The sequence below is a fragment of the Vigna angularis genome, chromosome 1 (genome assembly GCF_016808095.1).
Source record: "Vigna angularis cultivar LongXiaoDou No.4 chromosome 1, ASM1680809v1, whole genome shotgun sequence".
Lineage (NCBI taxonomy): Eukaryota > Viridiplantae > Streptophyta > Magnoliopsida > Fabales > Fabaceae > Vigna > Vigna angularis.
In genome coordinates this window covers 39,065,486-39,090,015 of record NC_068970.1, presented here as the reverse complement: position 1 = coordinate 39,090,015, position 24,530 = coordinate 39,065,486, and the positions used below count along the sequence as shown (strand labels likewise).

General features: G+C 36.2%; 2 protein-coding genes and 1 long non-coding RNA gene across 4 annotated transcripts; 2 read left to right on the top strand and 1 right to left on the bottom strand.

Annotated features, from left to right (window-relative positions):
* Positions 1–1,249: 1,249 nt before the first annotated feature.
* LOC108327205 (uncharacterized) lies at positions 1,250–4,549 on the top strand (the record flags this gene model as incomplete). The annotated part of the gene is made up of 6 exons (XM_017560937.2): positions 1,250–1,603; positions 1,940–2,192; positions 2,643–3,280; positions 3,407–4,167; positions 4,324–4,463; positions 4,533–4,549. Coding segments are annotated over exons 1-6 (2,163 nt in total), but the record flags the coding sequence as incomplete, so codon positions are not given.
* A 4,430-nt stretch (positions 4,550–8,979) lies between these two features.
* Positions 8,980–16,676, bottom strand: LOC108338260 (probable amidase At4g34880). 2 transcript variants are annotated; one of them, XM_017575037.2, is made up of 5 exons: positions 15,995–16,667; positions 10,909–11,120; positions 10,553–10,789; positions 10,274–10,466; positions 8,980–9,456 (listed from the first exon to the last, which is right to left on the bottom strand). In XM_017575037.2, exons 1-5 carry the CDS (start codon positions 16,613–16,615, stop codon positions 9,103–9,105), a joined length of 1,617 nt encoding a protein of 538 aa, XP_017430526.2. In that variant the 5' UTR covers positions 16,616–16,667; the 3' UTR covers positions 8,980–9,102. The 2 variants fall into 2 exon arrangements, with proteins under 2 accessions (XP_017430526.2, XP_017430535.2); XM_017575046.2 differs by having other exon boundaries at positions 9,314–9,484; positions 15,995–16,676.
* Positions 16,677–21,891: 5,215 nt separating this feature from the next.
* Positions 21,892–23,886, top strand: LOC108337431 (uncharacterized). Its single transcript, XR_001832907.2, has 2 exons — positions 21,892–22,416; positions 22,558–23,886. It is a non-coding gene; the product is annotated as an uncharacterized LOC108337431 (long non-coding RNA).
* The last annotated feature ends 644 nt before the right edge of the window (positions 23,887–24,530 follow it).

Below are 24,530 nucleotides of genomic sequence, written 5' to 3'. Positions count from 1 at the left end.
TTGCCTCTAGAATCTCTTTAGAAATTTTTCACCGAAAAAAAAATCTTGTGAAAATCTTTTCACTCATTACTTCTCAAATATTTTGAAAACCTTGTGAAAACCTTTTCCTTTGACAAGAATGAGTCAATCAAGTGTGCAAGGAAGTTTGAAACCCCATAGTAAGAGTTCTCTAAGGGAGGAATTTGAGCAAAAATTCGAACAAAGGGATAGAGAGATTAGTGAGCTCAAAGACATGATTAGTCAACTTTTGATTAATCAAGACAAAAAGAAAGAGAGATCTTCCCATAGGAGAAGAGAAGAATCATCATCTTCTCCTAGTGAGCTTGAGCAATATAGTAGTCATCACAATGATGACCACTACCAAATGCCTCCTAGAAGACATCATAGAGTTAGAGAGCACCATCCAAGAGAGCCCAAAATTGATCTTCCTTCCTTTCATGGAAAGGATGATGTGGAAGAATACCTAGAATGGGAAATGAAAGTTGAGCAATTGTTTGAGTGCCACCAAATAGATGATGAAAAGAGAGTCACCATGGCTTCTCTAAGTTTTCAAGGCTATGCCTTAATTTGGTGGACAACCTTGGTCAAGGATCATAGGCTAAGACACTTACCTCCCATCAGGTATTGGAATGAGTTGAGAACTGCCTTGAGAAGAAGACATGTACCAGCCTACTATGATAGGGAGTTAATGGATAAGCTCCACAAACTCCAACAAAGGAACATGAGTGTTGAAGAGTATAGGCAGAAAATGGAGTTGCTCATGTTGAGAGCTGGGATAAGAGAGGAACCAAGGATAACAATTGCTAGGTTCCAAAGTGGACTCAACTATGACATAAGAGATAGGGTTGAACTTATACCCTACAATGATCTCAATGAGTTAGTCCAACTTTGTGTGAGGGTAAAGCAACAACTCAAGAAGAAAAGCTCCACTAAGAAAGATTATCCTCATAGTTCCAACCATAAGAAAGAGTACAAGAGGGAGGGTAGTCTAACCAAGCCAAGGTATGAAGAATTTAGAGAGAGAGAAAGAGGGAAAGAAAAAGTCAAAGAACCTTCAAGAGATCATAAAAGTAAGGAGACTAAGCGCTTTAGATGTGGGGGAAAAGGGCACTATGCATCTGAGTGTCGCAATAGAAGGTCAACTTACATTCTTGAGCATGAGAGTGAAAGTGAGGGTTCTTCATATAGTGAGTCTGAAACATCCACTTCTGAAGAAGAAGAAACTTTACCTTGTGATGGTGACTTACTTATGGTGAGGAGACTCCTGGAAAGCAAACATGTAGAATTAGAACAGTCACAAAGAGAGAACCTATTCCACACAAGATGCAAAGTTTTGGAAAATACATGTTCAATTATTGTGGATAGTGGCTCTTGTTGCAACTGTTGTAGTTCTAGAATGATAGAGAAGCTTGGCTTAACCACTACTCCTCATCCTAAACCTTACAAACTTCAATGGATCAAAGAGGATGATGGAATAGTAGTTAAAGAGCAAGTAAGAGTACCCATTTCCATTGGCAAATATGAAGATCAAATTGTTTGTGATATAGTACCAATGGAAGCTGGGCACATATTACTTGGAAGACCTTGGCAATATGATAAGCAAGCTCTACATGATGGAGTCACCAACAAAATCACCATTCAACACAAGGGAAAGAAAATTATTTTGTGTCCTCTTACACCTTCACAAGTAAGAGAGGACCAAATAATTCTTAAATAGAAGTTGGATGGAGAAAAGAAAAGTAGGAAAGAAAGAAAGGAGAAGACCATGAATTTGGTAACCCATGCCTCAAATAAAGAAGTTGTCCAACCTCAAACTTTGAACATTTCTAAAAATCTTTTTCTTGGACAACCTCATTTTCTTCTCTATTGCAAAGAGACATTTGTTTCAATCACTCATGAACTTGGTTCTCTACCAAAGGGGTTGCAAAAACTTTTAAAGGAATTTGATGATGTATTTCCCAAAGAGGTACCAAGTGGATTACCACCTTTGAGGGGAATAGAACATCAAATAGATTTGGTGCCTAGGGCAAGCCTACCCAATAGGCCAGCATATAGAACCAACCCCATGGAAACAAAAGAAATAGAGACACAAGTTAATGAATTATTGAACAAAGGGTGGATCCAAAAGAGTCTAAGTCCTTGTGTTGTGCCTGTGTTGTTGGTCCCTAAAAAGGATGGAACTTGGAGAATGTGTACAGATTGTAGGGCCATCAACAACATAACTGTCAAGTATAGGCACCCCATTCCTAGGCTAGATGATATGCTGGATGAATTACATGGAGCAAATCTTTTCACCAAAATTGATCTCAAAAGCGGATACCATCAAATAAGAATTCATGAAGGAGATGAATGGAAAACTGCTTTTAAGACCAAGTTTGGTTTGTATGAATGGTTAGTCATGCCCTTTGGCTTGACCAATGCTCCAAGTACATTCATGAGATTAATGAATCATGTCCTTAGGGAATGCATAGGAAGATTTGTAGTGGTATATTTTGATGACATCTTAATTTATAGTCGAAGTCTTCAAGAGCACCTTAACCATGTCAAAGAAGTCTTGCTTCTTCTTAGAGAACATAATCTCTTTGCCAACTTTGACAAATGTACTTTTTGTCAAGAAAGTGTGATTTTCCTTGGTTTCAAAGTTGGAAAAGAAGGTGTACATGTTGATCCAGAGAAAATCAAGGCTATACAAGAATGGCCAACCCCTAAAAATGTAGGAGAGGTAAGAAGTTTTCATGGGTTAGCAAGTTTTTATAGAAGATTTGTGAAAGACTTCTCCACCATAGCTGCTCCTTTAAATGAGCTAGTCAAGAAAGATATGCCCTTTCTTTGGGGTGATAAGCAAGAGTTGTCTTTTGAGACTTTGAAACACAAGTTAACTCATGCACCTATTCTAATTTTGCCTGATTTTTCCAAAGCCTTTGAACTAGAATGTGATGCATCTGGGGTAGGTATAGGAGCTGTTTTAATACAAGGAGGACATCCCGTAGCTTACTTTAGTGAAAAACTTAGGGGGCCTACCTTGAACTATCCTACCTATGACAAAGAGTTATATGCCCTCATTAGAGCTTTAAAAACTTGGGAGCATTACTTGGTAACTAGAGAATTCATCATACACACTGACCATGAATCACTCAAGTACATTAAAGGGCAAGCAAAGCTAAATAAAAGACATGCAAAGTGGGTGGAATGCCTGGAGCAATTTCCCTATGTCATCAAACACAAAAAGGGGAGTACTAATGTTGTTGCGAATGCTTTATCTAGAAGACATGCATTATTAGTAACCCTAGGATCCCAAATATTATGATTTGATGACATAAAATAGTTATATGAAAATGATGAAACATTTGCATCCACTTATTCATCATGTCTTAAGAAGCCTTTTGATGGATTCTATCTTTCTGAGGGGTATCTTTTTAATAAAGGAAAACTTTGTATACCCCAAGGATCCATTAGAAAACTTCTTATCAAAGAGAGTCATGGAGGAGGACTCATGGGCCATCATGGAGTTGATAAAACTCTAAACATTTTGAAAAGTAAATTTTATTGGCCACACATGAGAATAGATGTTCAAAGGCATTGTTCTAAATGTATAGCTTGTTTACAAGCTAAATCCAAAATTATGCCTCATGGACTCTATACACCTCTTCCTATAGCTAATACCCCTTGGGAGGACATAAGCATGGACTTTGTCTTAGGATTGCCAAGAACTCAAAGGGGGTATGATTCTATATTTGTGGTAGTAGATCGTTTTAGTAAAATGGCTCATTTTATACCCTGCCACAAAGTAGATGATGCTAGCTATATCTCTAGACTCTTCTTTAAAGAAATAGTGAGATTGCATGACTTACCCAAAACTATAGTGTCTGATAGAGATGTGAAGTTCCTAAGCCATTTTTGGAAAACTTTATGGGAAAAGCTTGCAACTAAACTTCTATTTTCTACTACATGTCACCCACAAACTGATGGGCAAACTGAAGTAGTAAATAGATCTTTATCTACATTATTAAGGGTAATATTAAGAGGTAATAACAAATCTTGGGATGAACATCTACCTCATATTGAATTTGCTTATAATAGAGTAGTCCACAAGACTACTAATCTTTCTCCTTTTGAGGTTATTTATGGTTTTAACCCTATCACACCTCTTGATTTACTACCTCTTCCAGAATCATCTTCTTTTCTTCATAAAGAAGGTGCTTCTAAAGCGGAGTTCATCAAGAAGTTACATGAGAAAGTCAAAATCCAAATTCAAAAACAAACTCAAAAATATGCAGAATAAAACAAGAAAGGGAGAAAGAAAATAGTTTTTGAAAAAGGAGACCTAGTTTGGCTTCATTTGAGAAAGGAAAGATTTCCCTCTCAAAGGAAGTCCAAACTTAGTCCAAGAGGAGATGGTCCATTCAAGGTGGTCAAAAAGATAAATGACAATGCATACATCTTAGATCTCCCTGAAAGTTATGGTGTCAGTCATACTTTTAACATGTGCGACTTAATTCCTTTCACAGGGAATGATCAAGAGGTTGAAGCAGATCTGAGGACAGATCCTTTTCAAGAGGGAGGGTCTGATGGAAGACCATCAAAGACACACATTGGACCTCTTACTAGAGCCATGACAAAGATGATTCAAGAGGAAGAAGGATCACCTACCATTTTGCTTCTATGGAAGGTAATTTACATTAATCCTTCTTCCCATAATTAAAAGCACATTTTTTTTTTGCTTTGTAGGATTAATAAAATTGGAGGGAGCAGCTGCCAGCATAAGCATTTGAGTACTTGAAAAGAGAGACTTGGAGGGAGAAGCTTGATGCCAAAGCTTTCAAAAAGCTCAGCCAATAACCTAGCTAGCCCAGCGTTTCAGAATTGATGCTGTTTCACGTGTGCTGTTGAGTTGGAATGAGGCATGTTTGAAGCTGAAGCAAATTGGCACCTTTTTCTTTAATTTCATTTGCTTTTGGATTGAATTTCATTTCAGATTTGAGGCTCTTATCTTCCTATAAATAGGAGACCTCTTCCCCCTTTTGTAGAGGACTTTTGAGCTTAGTCCAATTGCTGCAGAAATGAAATTCCAGCTTACCTTTGCTCTTGAGTCAACTCAATTCTTCACTTTCTTTCTCCTTACCTCTAGCTTCCTTCCAAAGTAGGAAGGCCCTCTGAGCTGAGACGTTCTAACCCACTCCATTCTTCATTGAAACCATATCATTCTCTGCATCTATTTCAGAATTCCGCTGCCTTCATTCTGCTCACTGGAACGTTTGCTGTTTGGCTTCCTGGTTCAATGAGTCTCACCCATAGCAAGCTTTCATCATCTTGGCTCAACTTGGCAACAATATCACAACCCAATTTCCTGGCAGCAATAACTTGGCAAACAATTTCCTGTAATATTTCAACCCAATATCTAATGAAATTGGCAGCAATATATACCAATCCTATGCTCTCTCCTTCAAAGAACCTCTTCTCCTTCAGTGCTTCCTACAAGATCTCCAAAGCTTCCACGACTTCCTCCGTGGTGCCTTCTCTCGCCCCTTCTCATCACTCCAGCAGGCAAAATCTACAAAAATAAAATTGAATGATGAGTTTTGAAACTAAAGGCAGAGAACCCAAAAAACGCAGAAGCCCTCGTTGCCAAAAACAAAACCCTTGCTGCCAACGAAACCCTCGCCGCGCCACCGCCGCCGCACCATCAACTCGCCCTTGTCGGTCCATCATCGCGCCTTTGGTTTTCCATCACCTTGCCCTTGTCGGTCCATCCCCTACGAAGGCGAGATCCACCGCCAGCCGCTAGCCGCTAGCCGCCACCAACGAAGCTTGAGTCCCGCCTCCCACAGTGTCACCAAGCCCCAAATCGAAACCCTAAATCGAATTGCTAACGCCAAGCCCCAAATCGAATCGACGCCCTGCTGCCACCTCCACGAATAGGGACCACCTCCACGAACAGGGACCACATCCACGAACAGGGACCGTCACGCCGCGGAGAGAAAGTCGCGGCGGCCGCCCCTACCTACACGAAATCGCGTCTGAACCTGAAAAGAAAGAAGGGAAGAAGAGATCTCGCCGCCACCTTGCTGCGACCTCGCCACGACCTCACCATGCCTCGCCGCCACCTCGCCATGCCTAGCCGCACTCGCCGCCAATGTTAAGCTGCTTCTGGATTTCGCATGGATGGATAGGTAAGGGGAAAGTGAATTTGGAATTCCTTATTCACTACGTGCTCTGGATGTTGCAAGTGACGGGAGTAGTAGAGGATACCCAAGTCTTCAAAATGAAATTAGGGTAAATTACCCCTTTTGGATTTCGGAACGTTTATGCCTCGGGTTAGAGGATCGAGGTATTCGGAAAGTTTATGCCTCAGTTGGGTTAGAGGACCGAGGTAGTAGGGCAATTTTAAAAAATTAACCAGTTTTAGGTGGGACGTGGCAGAACATTAGTTCTCGATTTTGTTTTTAACCGAGTTAATTTGGTTTTTATGCTTCGGTTTTTTTACAACCGAGACGTATAAGTTCGTCGAAATTGCGAAAATGCCACCGCCTTTACATATGATTCGGTTTTCTAAAAATCAAGACGTATGACCCGTGTTCTTATCCTTATTTTGCACTAGTGTTTTTATGTTTTTTTTCATTTATGTTCTTCATTTATTTAAGTGAATCCTTTTATATTTTTTGAATTTTTGGAAATGCACATTAACATCTAGATAACATCTTGGTGATTTTAATGTCCAGTAAAAATATTCGATAAATTTCCTTAAACATCTTAAATAATAACACTTTGCATTCTAAAATTGACAAATAAACTCTTATTAATGACCTTCATTTTAACTATATTTATTAATCACTTTTTTTTCTATCATATGTTTTAATCAATCATATAACTCATAAACCTATAATTTTTACTCTCTTTAAGTGGATATTCAATGTGATGCAATCTTTAGTGTCTATGAATTATTTTTCAAGATATAAATATAAATTTTATTTTTGTCCCAACATTGAAAGAATTAGTAGAGATAAATGTTAAATTATAATTTTAAAATATTAGAATTGAAAAATATACAGTAAAGAATTTAATGCTATTTTGGTTAAATTAGACTTATGTTATAAAACTATAAAATGGTTTTTGAGAAGTGGTGATAGTCTAGAAATAGTGAGACTTGATTATTTTAATGTTAAATGGTTTTATTATAAATAATTTTGTTATAAACGAGTTTCATTATTTTAAAAACGTATCATCTCTCTAGAAATCACTTTTCTAGAGTTATTTACCTTCTCTCTAAGAGTTCTAACTTCTGAGTCATCTCTTTGACGATCAAGAGGTACTTAATCGACCACGACAACGAGGTCTATGTTTCTACCCGATCAGTTTCTTCAATAGTACAAGTAAGTTTCGACTATTTTTCCTCTTCTGTTTCCATATCTGTTTTAGAGGAATTTAATATTGTTGCATGTGTTATTTTGCCTCTCTTACTCGTTCTTGGTTCTTCTAGAGTTCTAAGGACTCTGTCCGTTTTTAATTTGGTGTTTTGTAGGTTCATCTAGGTATTCCTTGCGGTTCAAGTAATCGGCGGAGCGTTCTTAGAGTTAGGTAGTTTCTTTGAGAGGTAAGGGAAGCTAGAACTTGTTTTAAATTATTGTGTTGATCTGAATTTAATATATCTATGTAGTATCAAATGAATTTCATGTATTTGTATTAGTTATTCTAGTGATGTTTGAGTTTTAAATGATGATCCAAGGTGGTTTGATGTTTGAATGCTTGGTGTGATATGTTTAAATTGTTTTACTATTATAATTATACATTTGGAGGTTGTATCGTGGTTTAAATGGTGATCTTAAAGTGGTTGGAGTAGTGGAGAGTGAATTACTTGAGTTTCAAGCTTAAAAGAGGGGTTTTGGTGAGTGAAATTGAGAATTTGGTGAGTGAGACGGGAACTGGTGTAGCACTATTAATAACTTTAATCAAAGTAAATTTTCAATTAAAATTAAAAACTCTTAGACTCATATGATTGATATGTTATGTAGATTTAACACCATGCTAACTTGCCACAATGTAAAAATCATTACTTTTACTTGATTAAGAAACAAAAGACATAGATAAAAATAAATCACAACAAGAATCAAAAGAACAAACAAATTTATTAATCTAACCTCAAAATCCACTTAAGAAATTATAGTAGAATCAACCCTATAGGCTTAACACTCAATGGAATGTGGAAATAGTATTAAAATAGAAGAAGAAAAGGTGAAGAACACGAGAGAAGAGAAAGGACGAAATTATAACCCCAAGGGTTTCTAAGCTCCCCTAATGTGTTTTCCTATGTCTCTTTATATAGAAATTGGACTCGACTTTATTTTGGTTTTTTCTGTTATTATAATTTTCTTTTTAATAATGTAATCTCTTCTAATTATCTTCTAAACAATGCAATATCTTCAAGATATATTTTATTATTGTGGAGATATAAAAATATTTAAAAAGATATTTATTAGATTAAAAAAATATTGGCAAATGTTAAATTTTAATATTTACTTATATAGTTAAATAATGTAATTATTTAACAATATCAAATAAAATATTTTAAGATGTATTTTTCCCAAATTATTGTTTTATCATAAATATTTATAAATTATCAAAGTCCTTTTTGTAAGAAAATAAATAAAACTGCAAGATTCAATTTTTGTTGTCTAATTTAGTCAAATTTCTTCACTTTTATTTGATGTTTTTCTTACATTTTTTATGTAATATTATTTTAACTTAGTATGATTTTGATTATTTGTTATTTTTGGATTTATCTTTAAAGTGTTATGAAATTTTAACTAATTTTCAGTAAGTTCAATTTAACTACAACTACAATAACGCATATCAAAATATCTAAAAAATATTTATACAACTAAAAATCTATTTTTATCATATCTCATACTTAGTAAACTCAATTATTATAAATTCTAATTAAAATATTATTTTAAAGTATAACGATCAATTAAAAATTCAATATTAAAAATTAAACGAGGATACATAAATATTACACTCATAGATAAGTTTCAAACTACTATAGGAATCCCATTCTTTAATTTTACAATCCATAAATAAATGATAACGTGAATGATAAAACATTGGTTATAACTTTCGAAGAGGAGGAGGCTTCCTGATTATAGTTGCTTGCTCAAAGGAATAGGCAATTTGGATGAGCTTTGGCTCAGAGCCTCTCAAACCTCCAAAGCAAATTCCAAATGGCCTACCCTTTTCATATCCTGCTGGAACAGTTATTCCAGGATAACCTCCAATAGCAAGTACAGAACTAAAGATTGCACCAGGTACAACAACCGCATCAAGTTTATTTCTTATCACTGCTTTCTCAAACCCATCTTTTGACAATTTTGTCAAGTTTAATAATGCTTGTTCCAGTGTCCCAGTTCCATTTGTATTCTGACCTTGCACCAAGAGATCTTGTCCATACTCCTTAACTTTCTCCTGCCATTTCCGTACCAATACTAAGTTGCTATATTACCAACCAATCATAGGTTAATCAAAAACACATCATAGAAACAGTTCCTCAATATCTACTTTATACTGGTGTTTCTTTTCAATTTGACTTTCACCTCTATAGTATATATTCCCATTTTTTAAATTTTCCCAGCAACACTTGTATAATTATAACAAATTTAATTTTTTTCTAAATTTTATTTAATGTATTATTTAAAAAAATTATCCTTAAATCTAGACATCATTCTCGTAAAATATTTTGAAAGTAATTTAGAAGAAACAACTCTTTATTTTACGAAAACAATACTAAATCAGAGGTGATATTTTAATATTAATAAGAAAAATTCTTTTAACAAATTATATATTGGTATTTTAATTATATTATATTATTTTTTAATTTAAATTATTAATTACATTAGGGTCAAATATATCGTTTGTCCTTAAATTATTATAAAAAATCATATTTTATTTCTAAATCAAATTATAAAATATTTTTTTACAAAAATTATGTAAAACATCGTCCCAAACCAAAAATATAAAAATATTATATTATAATTTAAGTAAAATTTAGCTTGTCGTATGACAAACATTGTACGTGCAATTTATTCATATATAAGATGTTTTAAATAAAATATTTTGTAATTTAGTTTAGACATAAAAATAATTTTTTTTAATAGTTTGGAGATAAAAAATATATTTAATCTTGTATATTTTCATATTATTAAAATGGATTTGTGTTTTGTATATTTTTTATATTGTATCTACATTTCTACATTAACTAGATATTACATTCTCATGCACTAACCAGTTTTGGGTGTTTATTGTTGAAGGCTATCACATCGGCCAAGCTTCTCACCGGGGAAGCAACTAAATCTTTGAGGTATGCGTTCAAGGAATATTTGAATTCAAATGCCAAAGCAATACCTTCACTTGGACCGCTATTAACTTCATCAATGTTTTCTAGCTCCACATTGTCAACCAAAATTGCTCCTTTTTCCCTGAATTTGTAAGAAGCACATGAGACTGAGTACAGTAATAATCATAACTAATATTCTTGACAAGTAGATATATATATTTTCATTACCTTAATGTATTCAGGTGTAGCTCAAATGTTTCGTGCTGAAAAGTATCTTTTCCATAATCATAGAAATATCTCATCACTCCCAGTCTCTTTCCTTGTAGTCCATCTTTCCTTAGAAATTGAGCATAGCCTCCTTTTGGGATATACTTTGATGCTTTGATTGTTGCTTTATCATTGGTGTCAATTCCTACAATGGTTTCAAGAACAAGAGCAGCATCTGCTACATTCCTGCATATTGGTCTGCACCAGCCCCTTGAATGTTACACATTTAATCTAATTCAAATAATTTTAACAGGGGAATTGATTATGCTTGGAAAGGGCATGATGTGAAGAAAATGATGACATTGGCTGGGACATACCCAACAGTGTCTTGTCTTGGGCTGATTGGAACTACCCCTGCTCTGCTGGTGAGTCCTACCGTTGGTTTTATACCAACTACTGAGTTAGAATCTGAAGGGCATAAAATAGATCCATCTGTTTCTGTACCAAGCGAAACTGCCACCAAATTGGCTGCTACTGATATTGCAGATCCACTGCTGGATCCACAGGGATCATCCATTGTGTATGGATTCTGCAAAATAAAATCACTCACTCAACTCCTTATTTTTTTTTATCATTCACACAATATCAGTCTCATTCAACCAATTTATATAATTGTTTTGTTTAATTACAATTGTCATCATTGAAGTCCTACTCGTATTAATCTAATCAAACGAAATGAAGACTGAATATGAGAACATCACTGCCATAACATATAAATTAAAATTAGTTTATGCATGAATTAATTTATAAAAATGTTCTCAAATATTTTTTTATTTTTAAATTTTTAACATGTGAAGAAGTTAATTATTTTTCCTTTTTAAGAAAACTTATAAGGTAGCTATTCCAAATAACCTCTTAATCTCCATTGCCTTTTTTTTTCTACTTCATCTTTATTCTATTTTCAAGTCATTAGTATCTTTTTATAATAAAAAGACTTGTCATCTTTTATCATTCACATCATAAAGGTATACATAATTTACCCATAATTCCATCATAAAGGTATTAATTTACCCATAATTCCACAATTACGGTTAACAAAGTAACTATGTTAATACAATTATAATACCCTATTACCATATTGTATGTGATTTGTTTCGGGTATAGGGTAGAAGTCCCTTACTCAAAGCAATACAAGTTGTCTTGAAAACCGAACGAACTTCTTAGTGGTCCTTTATCATCCAAGTTGTATTCGCTCTCTCTCCTTCTCGTCAAAGTCGTGCGGGCGGATACTTGTCAAAGACACTCTGAAGCTCAAGTTAGTAATATAATCGATCGGTTAGCTAAGCATGTCATGCATATAATGTGCATCGTTCTCCTAAAATCATACCTAAGACCTTTATTTATACTAGTTGGTGATGGACCTTTACCTTTCGCTGGCCTAATGATGACCCAATCACACCTTAATCTGCATTAGGGGCATAATGAATCATTACCGTTGGACACGACCTAGGAGGACGACCACGGGAGGACAGCCTCAAGAGGACGACCATAGGAGGATGGCCACAGGAGGACGTCCACGGGAGGACGGCCACGGGAGGATGGCCACGAGAGGATGACCACGGGACAACAGTCGCAGGATGACGACTGCGGGAGGACGTCCACGGGAGGGGGGCCACGGGACAACGACCGCAAGATGACGTCCACGGGAGGACGACCTCTGGAGGACGGCCCCATGAGGACCGTACGGTACACAAGCCCCCCAAGCCCGAGCATGATGTTATTCTGCGAAGGGGTTCTGTACAAGACCTTTTTGATAAGGACGAGTTCTCCGGTTGGCTTTTGTCTTTATGTCCTCTTTATTCGTTGATCACAATGGGTGGTTGGAAAAACGGGTCTTGCCTTTATTGGTTGAGCTGGACACGCTACTGATCCTTCGATGAGGCAGGCCAAAATTTCTTTGGTGAAGGTCCACGATCACCGTCCTTCGGTGAGGCCGAGCGGGATTCCTTTGGTGAAGATCCACAGTTGCCGACCTTCGATGAGGCCGGCCAGGATTCCTTTGGTGAAGATCCACGGTCACCGACCTTCGGTGAGATCGGTCGGGATTTCTTTCGTGATGACCCACGGTTGCGGACCTTCGGTGAAGCCGGCCGGGATTCCTTTGAGGCCAAGGTATGGCCGACCAGTTAAGGCTGGATGGCCGGATGGTTGATGCCAAATTTGGCTAAGTACTTGTGAGGCCGGATGACCGATCAGTTGAGGTCGGATGGCCGGATAGTGGAGGCCGGATGGCCAGATGGTTGATGCCAAATTTGGCTAAGTACTTGTGAGGCTGGATGGTTGAGTAGTAGAGGCCGGATGCCTGGATGTTTGAGGCCAAATTTGGCTAAGTACTTGTGAGGCCGGATGGCCAAGCAGTGAAGGCCGGATGGTCGAATGGTTGAGGCCAAATTTGGCTAAGTACCTGTGAGGTCGGATGGCCGCTAGTGCAGGCCGGATGGCCGCTAGTGGAGGCCAGATGGCCGAATGGTTGATGTCAATACAAGTCGTCTTGAAGACCGGATGGGCTTCTTAGTGGTCCTCTATCATCCAAGTTGTATTTGCTCTCCCTTCTTCTCGTCAAAGCCGTGCGGGTGGATACCTGTCAAGGGCACTCCGACGCTCAAGTTAGTAATATAACCGATCGGTTAGCTAACCAAGTCATGCATATAATGTGCATCGTGCCCCTAAAGTCATATCTGAGACCTTTATTTATACTAGTTGGTGATGGGATTTTACCTTTCGTTGGCCTAATGACGAGCTAATCACACCTTAATCTGCATTAGGGGCGTAATGAATCATTATCGCTGGACACGTCCTGGGAGGATGGTTAAGGGAGGACGGCCACGGGAGGACGACCATGGGAGGACGGCCATGGGAGGACGGCCTCAGAAGGATGACCATGAGAGGACGACCACAGGAGGATGACCACGGGAGGACGACCACGGGAGGACGTCCACAGGTGGACAGCCACGGGAGGACGACCACGGGAGGACGACTGCAGGAGGACGTCTGCGGGAGGACGTCTACGGGAGGACGTCCACGGGAGGACGACCACAGGAGGACGATGTCGGGAGGACGACCACGGGTGGACGACCATGGGAGGACGTCCACGGGAGGACGGCCACGGGAGGACAGCCACGAACGACCTCAAGAGAACAACCTCATGAGGACCGTACGATACATGGTTAAAATATTCTATTTTTTACGGGATAGTAAGTTTATCAAGTGTCATGTGATTAAAACTCTCACTTTGGCTTAGTTTTTTCCTGGTCTATATGAGAAAGAAAAAAAAGCGTATAGAAAAATAAGACCCATGTAAAAAAAATCCACAAAATCAAATAGTTTCAAGAGCCCATTAATTAGTTTTGTGAGCTAGTTTAATATCAGGATAAATAAGGTTGGATCAAACATAGGTTGACTCAAGTTTATCCTCAGTGCTAGACAACTCTACTAAACCCTTCATGTCAGGTGGACTTAGATCGGCTCTTGGTTCAAGTCGACTGGGTTTGACCTTCAGCTCAAACGATTTTATTTGACATTTGACCTATGCCGACTTGGCTCTAACTCGACCTAAATTGACTTGTCTTGACTTTTGGCTTGTGCCAAGTCATCTCAACCTTCGACCAATAATAAACCATCTTATCCTTTGACTTAGACTAACTTGACTTATCTATGGGTTTAGGTTGACTCGACTCAACTATGGGTCCGGATTTACTTGACTCAAATATAGATTAGGTTGACTCAACTCAACCTTCCTCCCAAGATGATTTGATTTAACCTTACACATAAGCTAACTGGTCCAAATAGCCCAAACAAACTCAAGTCAACCTTCAATTGGGTTGACTCAACTCAACTTTCAACCTAGGCCAATTAGACTCAACCTTTACCCAACATTGACCTTCAGCTTGAGCGACACGTCTCGACCTTCATTAATGTCAACTTATCTTGACCTTTGGTCTAACTAACTCAGCTGAAATATAAGCCTGGACTCGACCTTCAACACGTCTCAACCTTTGGCCTAGGTTGACCTATCTAAACCTTCAGCCTGAGCTGATCGTCTCAAACTTTTTCCTAAGTCAACAATTTTCAACGTGTTCCTTAGGCGGACATGTCTCAAACTTTTGCCTGATTCGACTCGTCTCTACCTCTTGTCCTAATTGGTCGGTGTCACGAACTTCGACCTTGGACTAGTCCTTTTTTACCTTCATCCTAGATTGACTCCTGTCGACCTTCGGTCCAGATTGGTCCGTCTCGACATTTTCCAAGGTCAGGCTTTCTCAACCTTTTGACTAGACTGATCAATTTATGACCTTCAATCTAGAGTGACTCGTATGGACCTTCGATTCAAGCCTATCTTAACCTTTGGTTTGAACCGACTCGTCTTAACCTTCAACCTAGGTCAACGATTGATTCTAACATATCTTTGCCTTTTATCCAAACAAGCTCAACACGATCTTGGATTCGGGTTGGTCCATCTCAACCTTTAGCTCATGCTAGTTCTTCACGTCTCCACATTAGGTCGTGGTCGATTCGTTTCAACTTTCATCTCGAGTTGACCTATCTCCACCTTCATCTCAGGTTCCTTGTCTCCACCTTCAATTATGGCCGACTTATTTTACCTTCGTTTGGATTAGGCCGTCTCAAAAATTGTTCTAGGTGGTTCATCTCATCCTTTGACTTCATATCAACCTTTAAAATAGTATTTTCGTATCGACCTTGATCGATTTAATTCAACATTCATTATAGCTTAGCTTAGGTTAAATTTTAACCTAAAGTTCAAACCAACTCACTTTTAATTTTGATCCAGAACATATTCAAATTAACCACACTAAGACGACTAAAACTTGACCTTTAACTAAAACTAAAAGCCTTTAACCAATAATCAAAACTGAATGTTGCATTTAAAAATCAACTAATGTCTTATAATAAAATGATGAAGTTCACTTTGACTTTTTCCACTCACTGGATGATCCTCCAATGTTATCTGTGAATCATTAAACGTTAAATGAATGGATGTGAAAGATGCTCATTATAAGTGAAAGAACATTTAAGTTAGTGGAGTTTTCATAATGAGATATTAAAATTTCATATCTATGATACAAGACAACCGAAAGCGCATTTGTTTAAATCTAATTTGAACTTGCCTTCAACCGAATTAAAAATTTTAACTAATTAAATATATCAGAAAAACATAATTTGACAACCAACACAACTATTTAACAACTATTATTTCTAACTATTTGGTCTGGAACATGCGTAATTTGAATTCCTTCTCGAACCTCTACAAAAGTCTAAAATAAACTAAGCAAACAATAAAAAGTTTAATATTATTTAGGATAAAAAAATTAAGAAACGAGTATTAATTAATTCATAGAAATTGGCATAATTAAACCTAATAAAAGAAAAAGGAAAATGAAGCACCTTTCCATATCCTCCCCTGGCACTCCAACCATTGGGTGCATCAACTGACCTGTAATGTGACCACTCACTGAGTGTGGCCTTCCCTAAAATTATAGCCCCGGCTTTTCTTAACCTAGTGACTACACCTGCATCTCTAGGCACCACAGAGCCCAGAAGAGCAAAAGAACCTGCAGTGGTGTTCATCTTATCCTTAGTTGCAGTGTTATCCTTAACCAAAATGGGTATTCCATGCAATGCTGAAAGAGACCCTGGTGCCTTGGTCTTTCTCTCCTGGTCCGCTTTGTCTGCCTGTGCGAGAGCATCTGGGTTTAACTCCAACACCCCTCTCAGAACAGGGTTTTGGATTTCTATTTGCTTGTGGTAGAATTCAACTAGTTGCTTAGAGCTTAATTGGTTTTTGTGGAAAGCAAGTTGGAGATCGTAAACAGTTGCTTCTTGGATTGAGAATCCATGGGTCGTGCCAGGTTGTAGCACAGAAGAGAAAGGGAGTTGAAGGATGAGAAAAAGGAGTTCAAAGCAAAAAGATAACACTCGGACTGCGTTGGAAGCCATCGGAAGAACTAAACAAGTGACTGCATCATCCAGATTCGAGATAATGAATATAGGGACCATCCATCCCATGTGAGGCACAAGCACCAATGCAAGTTTCACTTTTTGAAGTGTAGCTTATTCCCACTTTAGAATTTGGTAGATTTTTTTTCATTTATGACACGTTTTTTATTTCTCATATTCACTGTCCGTTATATTTACTTACTTACCGTTAGAATAGAGTTTAGTTTTCTAGAAACCAAATTCTGGATGTCATTTGACGAATTTTTAATAATAGTAAAATTTAGAATTCGTTTGGCAGACACAAATTATGAGAAATAAACTAAGCTTTTTTTTTTTAAACTCCATTTTTTTTATCTTGGTTTTTGTTTAACTTAGTTCTCATCTACTCCTCTTTGTTTTTCTTTTTCTCTTTTTTTCAGTTGTTTTTCTTTTCGTGTTATTTCACCACTACTCTACTCTTGCATGCACAAACAATGTTTTATACTACCACAGCACCCTTTGCACGAACACTATTTTAAAGCACGCAAAACTAAGGTATCTGATCGTTTTTGTTAACATTTGCATAGTTATACACTTTCAACCATGTTGGTTTGGCTTGATGTGCATTGATATGAAAAAATTGGTAAAGGAGAAAATTGGTGAGGCCTTCAACGGTTTTTGAACACAGTTGAACATATTTGAAATAATTTTTATTTTTAATTTATATTAATTTATGGTATTTATTTATTTTGTTGTTTTTTTGAAGATTTGATAAATTATTGTGTTTTTGTAGATATGACTAGAACGCAAAGTGGATCTTCTTATTGAGGAGAAAATTATTCTAAAAAAAAAATGAGGTGAAAACCTACTGCATCAGCTTAGAGAAAAGAGAAAGAAACTAATATTCATAAGTAGGAGCCTAATGTTATTGAAGAGTAACATCATCTTCAAGAGTGGGAGGATGGGAATGTCAATGAAGAGGAAGAGGATGGGAATTACAGGTGAAAGAAGGAGATCGCGCGAAAATATTCACGGTGGTGCTCTAGATGCTGTTTGGGTTTTTCTGGGTTGGGTTTTTACTGGAAATATCAGCAAAGTCTAAGTTTATTAGATTCTTCTCAGATATCAATCTCCTTTCTTCTTCTGGAAATAAGATTCTCCAACCGCGTGTTCCTTTCCAACTCTAAATTTCCCAGATCCATGAGGTTCTTTTGGTCATCCTCTGTCCATTTAATGACAGATTTACTTTCATCTTCTTTGCCACCTGTAGCTTCTTCTTCCTCTTCTATTAACCTTAAATCCCATTTCAGAAATTCATATTATTAAAATTTAAAAAGTTGCTAAATTCCACGTATTCAACTCTCAGTATGCCACGTTTTAAAAATTTGTCACATCAATCTTCCACCTGTGCAAAAACTTAACCTCGTTAACTAAATTTAACGGCAGATGCTCAGTTGATTCAAATTAGCACTATAAGAACTCAATTGGGAATTCTAATAAGAAGGGGATCAAATTGGGTAAAACCCATATAAATAGGGACAACTAAAGGGTTTAAACCTTATATTTACTTACTGCACGATTTTTATTATCGTTAGAATAGAGTTTAGTTTTCTAGAAACCAAATTCTGGATGTCATTTGAGGAATTTTTAATAAAAGTAAAATTTAGAATTCGTTTGGCAAACACAAATTATGAGAAATAAACTAAGCTTTTAATCTAACTAAGCTTTTTTTTTAAGACTCCATTTTTTTTATCTTGTTCTTTGTTTAACTTAGTTCTCACCTACTCCTCTTTGTTTTTCTTTTTCTCTTTTTTTTTCGTTGTTTTTCTTTTCGTGTAATTTCACCACTACTATACTCTTGCATGCACAAAGAAAGTTTTATACCACCACAACACCCTTTGCACGAACACTATTTCAAAGCATGCAAAACTAAGGTATTTGTTCGTTTTTGTTTACATTTGCATAGTTATAGACTTTCAACTATGTTGGTTTGGCTTGATGTGCATTGATCTGAAAAAACTGGTAAAGGGAAAAATTGTTGAGGCCTTCAACGATTTTTGAACACCATTGAACATATTTGAAATAATTTTTATTTTTAATTTATGTTAATTTATGGTATTTATTTTGTTGTTTTTTTGAAGATTCGATAAATTATTATGTTTTTGTAGATATGACTAGAACGCATAGTGTATCATCTTATTGAGGAGAAAATTATTCTCAAAGGAAAATGAGGAGAAGACTTACTGCATCAGGTTAAAGAAGATAGAAAGAAACGAATATTCATGAGTAGGAGCCTAATGTTATTGAAGAGTAACATCACGTTCAAGAGTAGGAGGATGGGAATGTCAATGAAGAGGAAGTTGATGGATTTCCCAAAGGTCCACTTGATACATCCCTCCTCACTTACTATGTGCGAAATGTTGCACATGCGTTATGGTAGGACGATGTTAGTACAATATATGAATTTAAATTGGTAATGAATTGTGTTGATAGGGAGAACTTTAATCTTCTTATATATCTTTGTTTTTTATGATGAACAAAAGAAAGATTTTATGGTTTCTTGCACAATAAATGACATAATAATTATTTTATCTTTATCTTGTTTGTGCTTGATATATGAATTCATTATTGTTAAATGAATCATGCTCAAAACGAATTGAATATCTCATTTTTGGTTGAAATAATCGATTAAACATAGTATATGATCTATTAGATTTCACTAGATCACTTAGTAAGCTTAACATGGGCAAATTGTTCTGTAGTAATCGATTATACATGGTATATAATCGATTAAAACAAACAGCTAGCCAAAATCTGTTTCATAAGTGAGTTAATATGTTTAGAATGAAAATTTGATAGACAAATTTCTTAAGTATAGGATTAATCGATTACATAGTTTTCTAATCGATTAAATCAGTTTATATATTGTCTAATCCTTTGCATTTAAAGCTTGATCTGTTATAATTGTCAATTGAATTAATAACTGGCTTATGTGCTTATATAATAAATTACATGTTGAGGATAATACGTTAAAATAGAAAAAAAAAAGTTTAACAAATTACATAAAAACCTTAATCGATTATAATGCGTTAAGACACACACATACACACACACACACACACTCCATTGAGTTTTGATTACAGAGCGTTCAAGAAATGATCTAGGAGAATCAAAGCTTCATTGGTTGATTACCCATCAAGATTCTTTTAAAAAATTGTGCTTAAGCTGTTATGATTGGATCTACACTAGAGGAGTGTGACTTGAAGATCATATTATCACAAACAATTTGTGATTGTGTAGGTTTGCCAAGGGTTGAGAGTTGTGATTGTTCTCGGTTGTGTAAGAGAGTGGAGTTATTCATATCTTGTATTGCTATATTGATTTTTAGTGTGGAGAGAAGTACATTGAGAGGGTTATCTCTGTATTTCTATAAACTCAATTAATTATAGTGGAATTCCTTCAACCCAGGTTATTGAAGGAGGATTGGATGTAGGCTTAGGATTAATCGCACTAGTATAGATTGTTTGTGTTGAATCTTTCTCTATCATTTCTCTTTTATTGTTGATTCATCGCTTTTGGTTTATTGATTTCAAGAAAGCCAAAGAACTCATAAAGATTTTGAAATGATCATTTAAAAAAGGTTAATCCAATTCACCCCCCTCTTGGCTTGAGATATAAGGCATTACTTTTCTTACAATTGGCACCATAGCTGGAATTTGAAATTACTCGAATTTTAATCGATTATTTTCACTGCTTAATCGATTAAATCGATCCTGATCGCCAATATATCTTAGACCTTTGGAGAAGGTGCATCCACAAATAGACCACCACTATTTACGAGTGAAAATTACCTTTTTTAGAAGATAAGGATTAAAATTTTCTTGGAATCAGTTGACAAAGGTGTTTGGGATGCTATTATCAATGACCCCTTTGAACCAACAAAGATTGAGAATGGTAAGACAAATGTTAAAGATTTCTCTGAGTGGAATGCAGACGAAAACAAAAGAGCTCACTATGATGTCAGAGCCAAGAATATCATTTCTTCTGCACTTACCAATGATGAATTTTGTAGAATTTCTATGTGTACAACTACAAAGGAAATGGGATGTTTTGGAAGTCACCCATGAAGGCACCAACGAAGTCAAGAGAGCGAGGAAGAACTTTGTATTTCAAGAATATGAGATGTTCAAAATGAAGAGTGGTTAAACAATCTACGATGTGCAAAAGAAGTTTACTCATATTGTTAACCATCTTCTTGCCCTTGGAAAAACATTTGGCGAAGAGGAAATAAACGTCAAGATCTTGAAGAGCTTGAATAGAAGCTTGGCAGCCAAAGGTTATTACCATATCAGAATCAAGAGACTTGACAACAATGAACTTGACAGATTGAAGGAGGAAGAAGAAGGAGAACAGAAACACACCATTACCCTCAAGACAACAAGCAAGACTGCTTGAAGAAGACATGTTGAAGATGCTAATTCTGAAAAAAAAAATGATCAGATGTTGAAACAATGAATCTCATGGTAACACAAGATCAAATAGAAGAAAAGGAAAAGTTGATGCTGCCCCAACTTGTTATAAATGTGGCAAAGTTGGGCACATCAAACCTGACTGTCTAACTTTTAAAATGAAACAAAAGCTGGATGATAAAGTAGCCAGGACAACAGGAAACACAAGTAGAAAAGGGCTTATATAGCCTGGGAGGACAATGCTTCAAGTGCTTCACCAAGTGACTTAGATGAGAGGCTTGAAGAGGAGACAAACCTATGTTTGAAGGCTTGCTGATAACTCTCAGATTTTCCCTTTTTTCTTGTGTTTAGAAGTCATTTTTAGTTTCTTTTTGTCTCTAATTGTCTAGAATTAGATTAATTTTAGGTTTTTCTATTAATTCTTTAGTTGTATAGAATTTTAGTTAAAAATAGGTTTTTAGGTGTATTTTTAGTATTTTTCTAAATAAGTAGGAAATTAATATTTTCTGAAAATTCTTTAAATAAAAATGTTTTGTTTTAATTAGGTTTTATTTGCATAATTTTTATTTTTCTTATTTGATTTTTTTTACCCTTTTATTCAATAATTTTTTTCTCTTATGAGTTGTTTTGGGCAGAAGAAAAGTGGAGACTTGGGCTGCTGCTGCAGATATGCATTGGGCCAGCAAAGAGCACTTTTGGGCTGCACATGAAAGCAAGAGTGTTGCTCCCTCCACCATCACATACTTCTTCCTTCCTGTACCTCTTCATCTCTTTTTTGCCCTTCATTAATATTTAATTTTTATTTTTATTTTTTTACTAAAACTGTAAGGGAAGTGGATAAACGGATGTCGACCACGGATATTCACATCCGTTTAAGAAGTAAACTCATATCGACGTCCGCTCACATTTTCAATAAGAGTCCCAACATGAACAAAATCTTCCTTCTACCTCAACTGACAGAAAGATAGGTTCAGGTTCGAAACTAAAAGCTTCGTAGTTCCTCGTGCTGCTCCTCTGTTTAACGGTGTTCGAAACCAAGCAACATGGCGAATGGTAGATGAGCTTGACGACCTCGAGCAGTGTGGTCTCTTCAACCGTCGCGAAATTGCCAAGATTGTGATGCAGCGGTGAAAATTTGAGTACAGGCTGAAGCATTTGTGTCCTCTAAAGTAGGATTTCTTGGCCTATATTGAGTATGAGACTCAACTCGACGCTCTCTACGAGCTCCGCAAGATGTCCGTAGCACGAGAATTTAGAAATCAAGGCAACAAGAAGCTGAAGAAGTCCAAGTCAAATGTCGATGGCTTGCTTAGGATTATGGAGATTTAAGAGCTCGCTTTGAAGCGCTACAAGGGTGACATCGATCTCTGGTTTCACTATCTCGAGTTTTGCAGGATCAGAGAAAATGGCAGGATGAAGACGGTACTTAATCTTGTTTTACTCAATTATTCTCTGAATATTTTCATTGCACTTTCGTTTGGATTCTTCATATATGCGTGTATAACATGTAATTCATCATGTATGTTTGTATATGTGAACAATGTTGTTTTAAATAATATGCAGGCATTGACTAAAGTTATTAGGTTTCATCGAAAGGTTTCGGGAGTTTGGATTTATGCTGCGGCTTGGGAATTTGATCGCAACTTCAATGTTGTGGCTGCTCGTGCTTTGATGAAGGAGGGTCTTAGAGTTTGTCCAACTTCGAAAGATTTTTGGGTGGAGTATCTTCGAGTGGAACTTACCTACCTTATAATAAGTTGAAGGCATGGAAGGTTGCTTTGGGTGAGGATGAGGGAACTCTCACCCGTGATGATGAAAAATAATGGAGGGATGAAAGCAAAGAGTTGTTCATGTTTTTGGATGAAAAAGTGGGGGTGATGATAATGATGGAACAAATGTTAAAATTGAGAAGAAAGAACGAAAACGGATATGGAGAATGGATTATAATGAAACGGATCTAGGGAGGGGGGTGGGGTGCGCGGATGTGAGTGAAAACGAGAGATGAGAATTTAGGATTTTCATAAACAAGTAAAAAATTAAAATAAAAATGGTGGTTTTGTAATTAAATTTTTTTTGAGGAGCTATAGGGAGTTATTGGGGTGGTGGAGGGAGTAACTCCCTGAAAGCAATCAAGGCTGAAATGAAGCTGAAGTTGTGCTTTTTGAAGAAAAAACTTCTGATGCGCTGAAATGGACTAGCAGAATTAAAAAAAAAAAGCTTAGTGCTAGAGTTGGGCTGAAGCCCTTTTTCTAATTAAATGAAACGCAGTGTTTCATGTTGCTGCGTCAAGGCAAAGTGGAAAGGGTTCAAAATCACGTTTCATTCTAAGCAAAGAGGCTAAAATCGATTTGGGGATTTCTCCCAATCTTTTAAACCCTTAGAGCTAGGGTTCGTCAAGAGTAGAAAGGAAAAGGAAGCTGGCCTAGAAGCTGATCGGACCAAATGAATCCAACCCAAGAGATTGATCAGTCAGAACTGAGGCATGTGCGAAACGGTCGACGGTTGGAGAACGGTTCAGATATTCGTTGAAGAAAAAGGTCGCGAAGCTTCCAAGTTTGTTTTCAGTTCATCAATCTTTCCCATTTTCTTTTCTTTTTCTGTTTTGTACTTTCCCTATATATAGGGAAGTCTTGTAAAGTGAATAATATGTGCACTGTGTGACAAACGAAGTACTTACACTTAGGGTAGATACGGGTAGTGGGTGACAGACGGTACTTTTTCCAAATTCTTGCCTTTAGTTTTAGACTTTATCAACTTTTCATAGAGATAAAACTCTGTTCTTTTCACTCGAACTCGAAGATGATCACATTGGGTGACAAACTTTGCGGTTTTCTTTGATTTTTGGTATCAATTGTATTCTCATTTCCACTTTTCAATAAGAGTTTTTACGTTTCAGTCTTTATTCACTTTACATTTGATTGTCATTTGTCCTTATTGATTCCATTTATGTTTCTGTAATTGCACTATTATTGATCCTATTCTTTTGATATTCATTTATGAGTTTTTCATATTATAGAATAGATGCTTCTGTTCTGATTCAATTCTAAAATGTTTTCATTTTAATTTTTTGTACTATTATTGAGTTGATGTTAGGTATGTTTAGTTTGAATGTGAATTTCCTTGTTTCCTTTTAATTTGTTCTGTTATATGAAGTTCCATATTCAATACATTTAGATTTTACTTTCCAGACCATGTATATAGATAGGGTGCATTGGATGTTTCATGCATTTAGCATTTACGTTTTGTTTGCATTCATTCCTAGTATTCCATTTTAGTTTCTTTTGCTTATTTTATTCATTCATATATTTAGGTTTGGATTCTGTCATTGAATTGCACGAGTAGCAATTTTCATTAGTTTAGTTTTCTTTTTATTAGTTGCATAGTAGTTTAGTTTATGTTTCATCATAGTCATTGCTTCATTGGCATTGCATTTTAATTGATACATATAGACACATATTATTCCTTCATTCCAGCCTAGGTTGGTATCTGCATTATTATTTTGTAATTCATTTTTCTTTAAACATATTCATAAATTT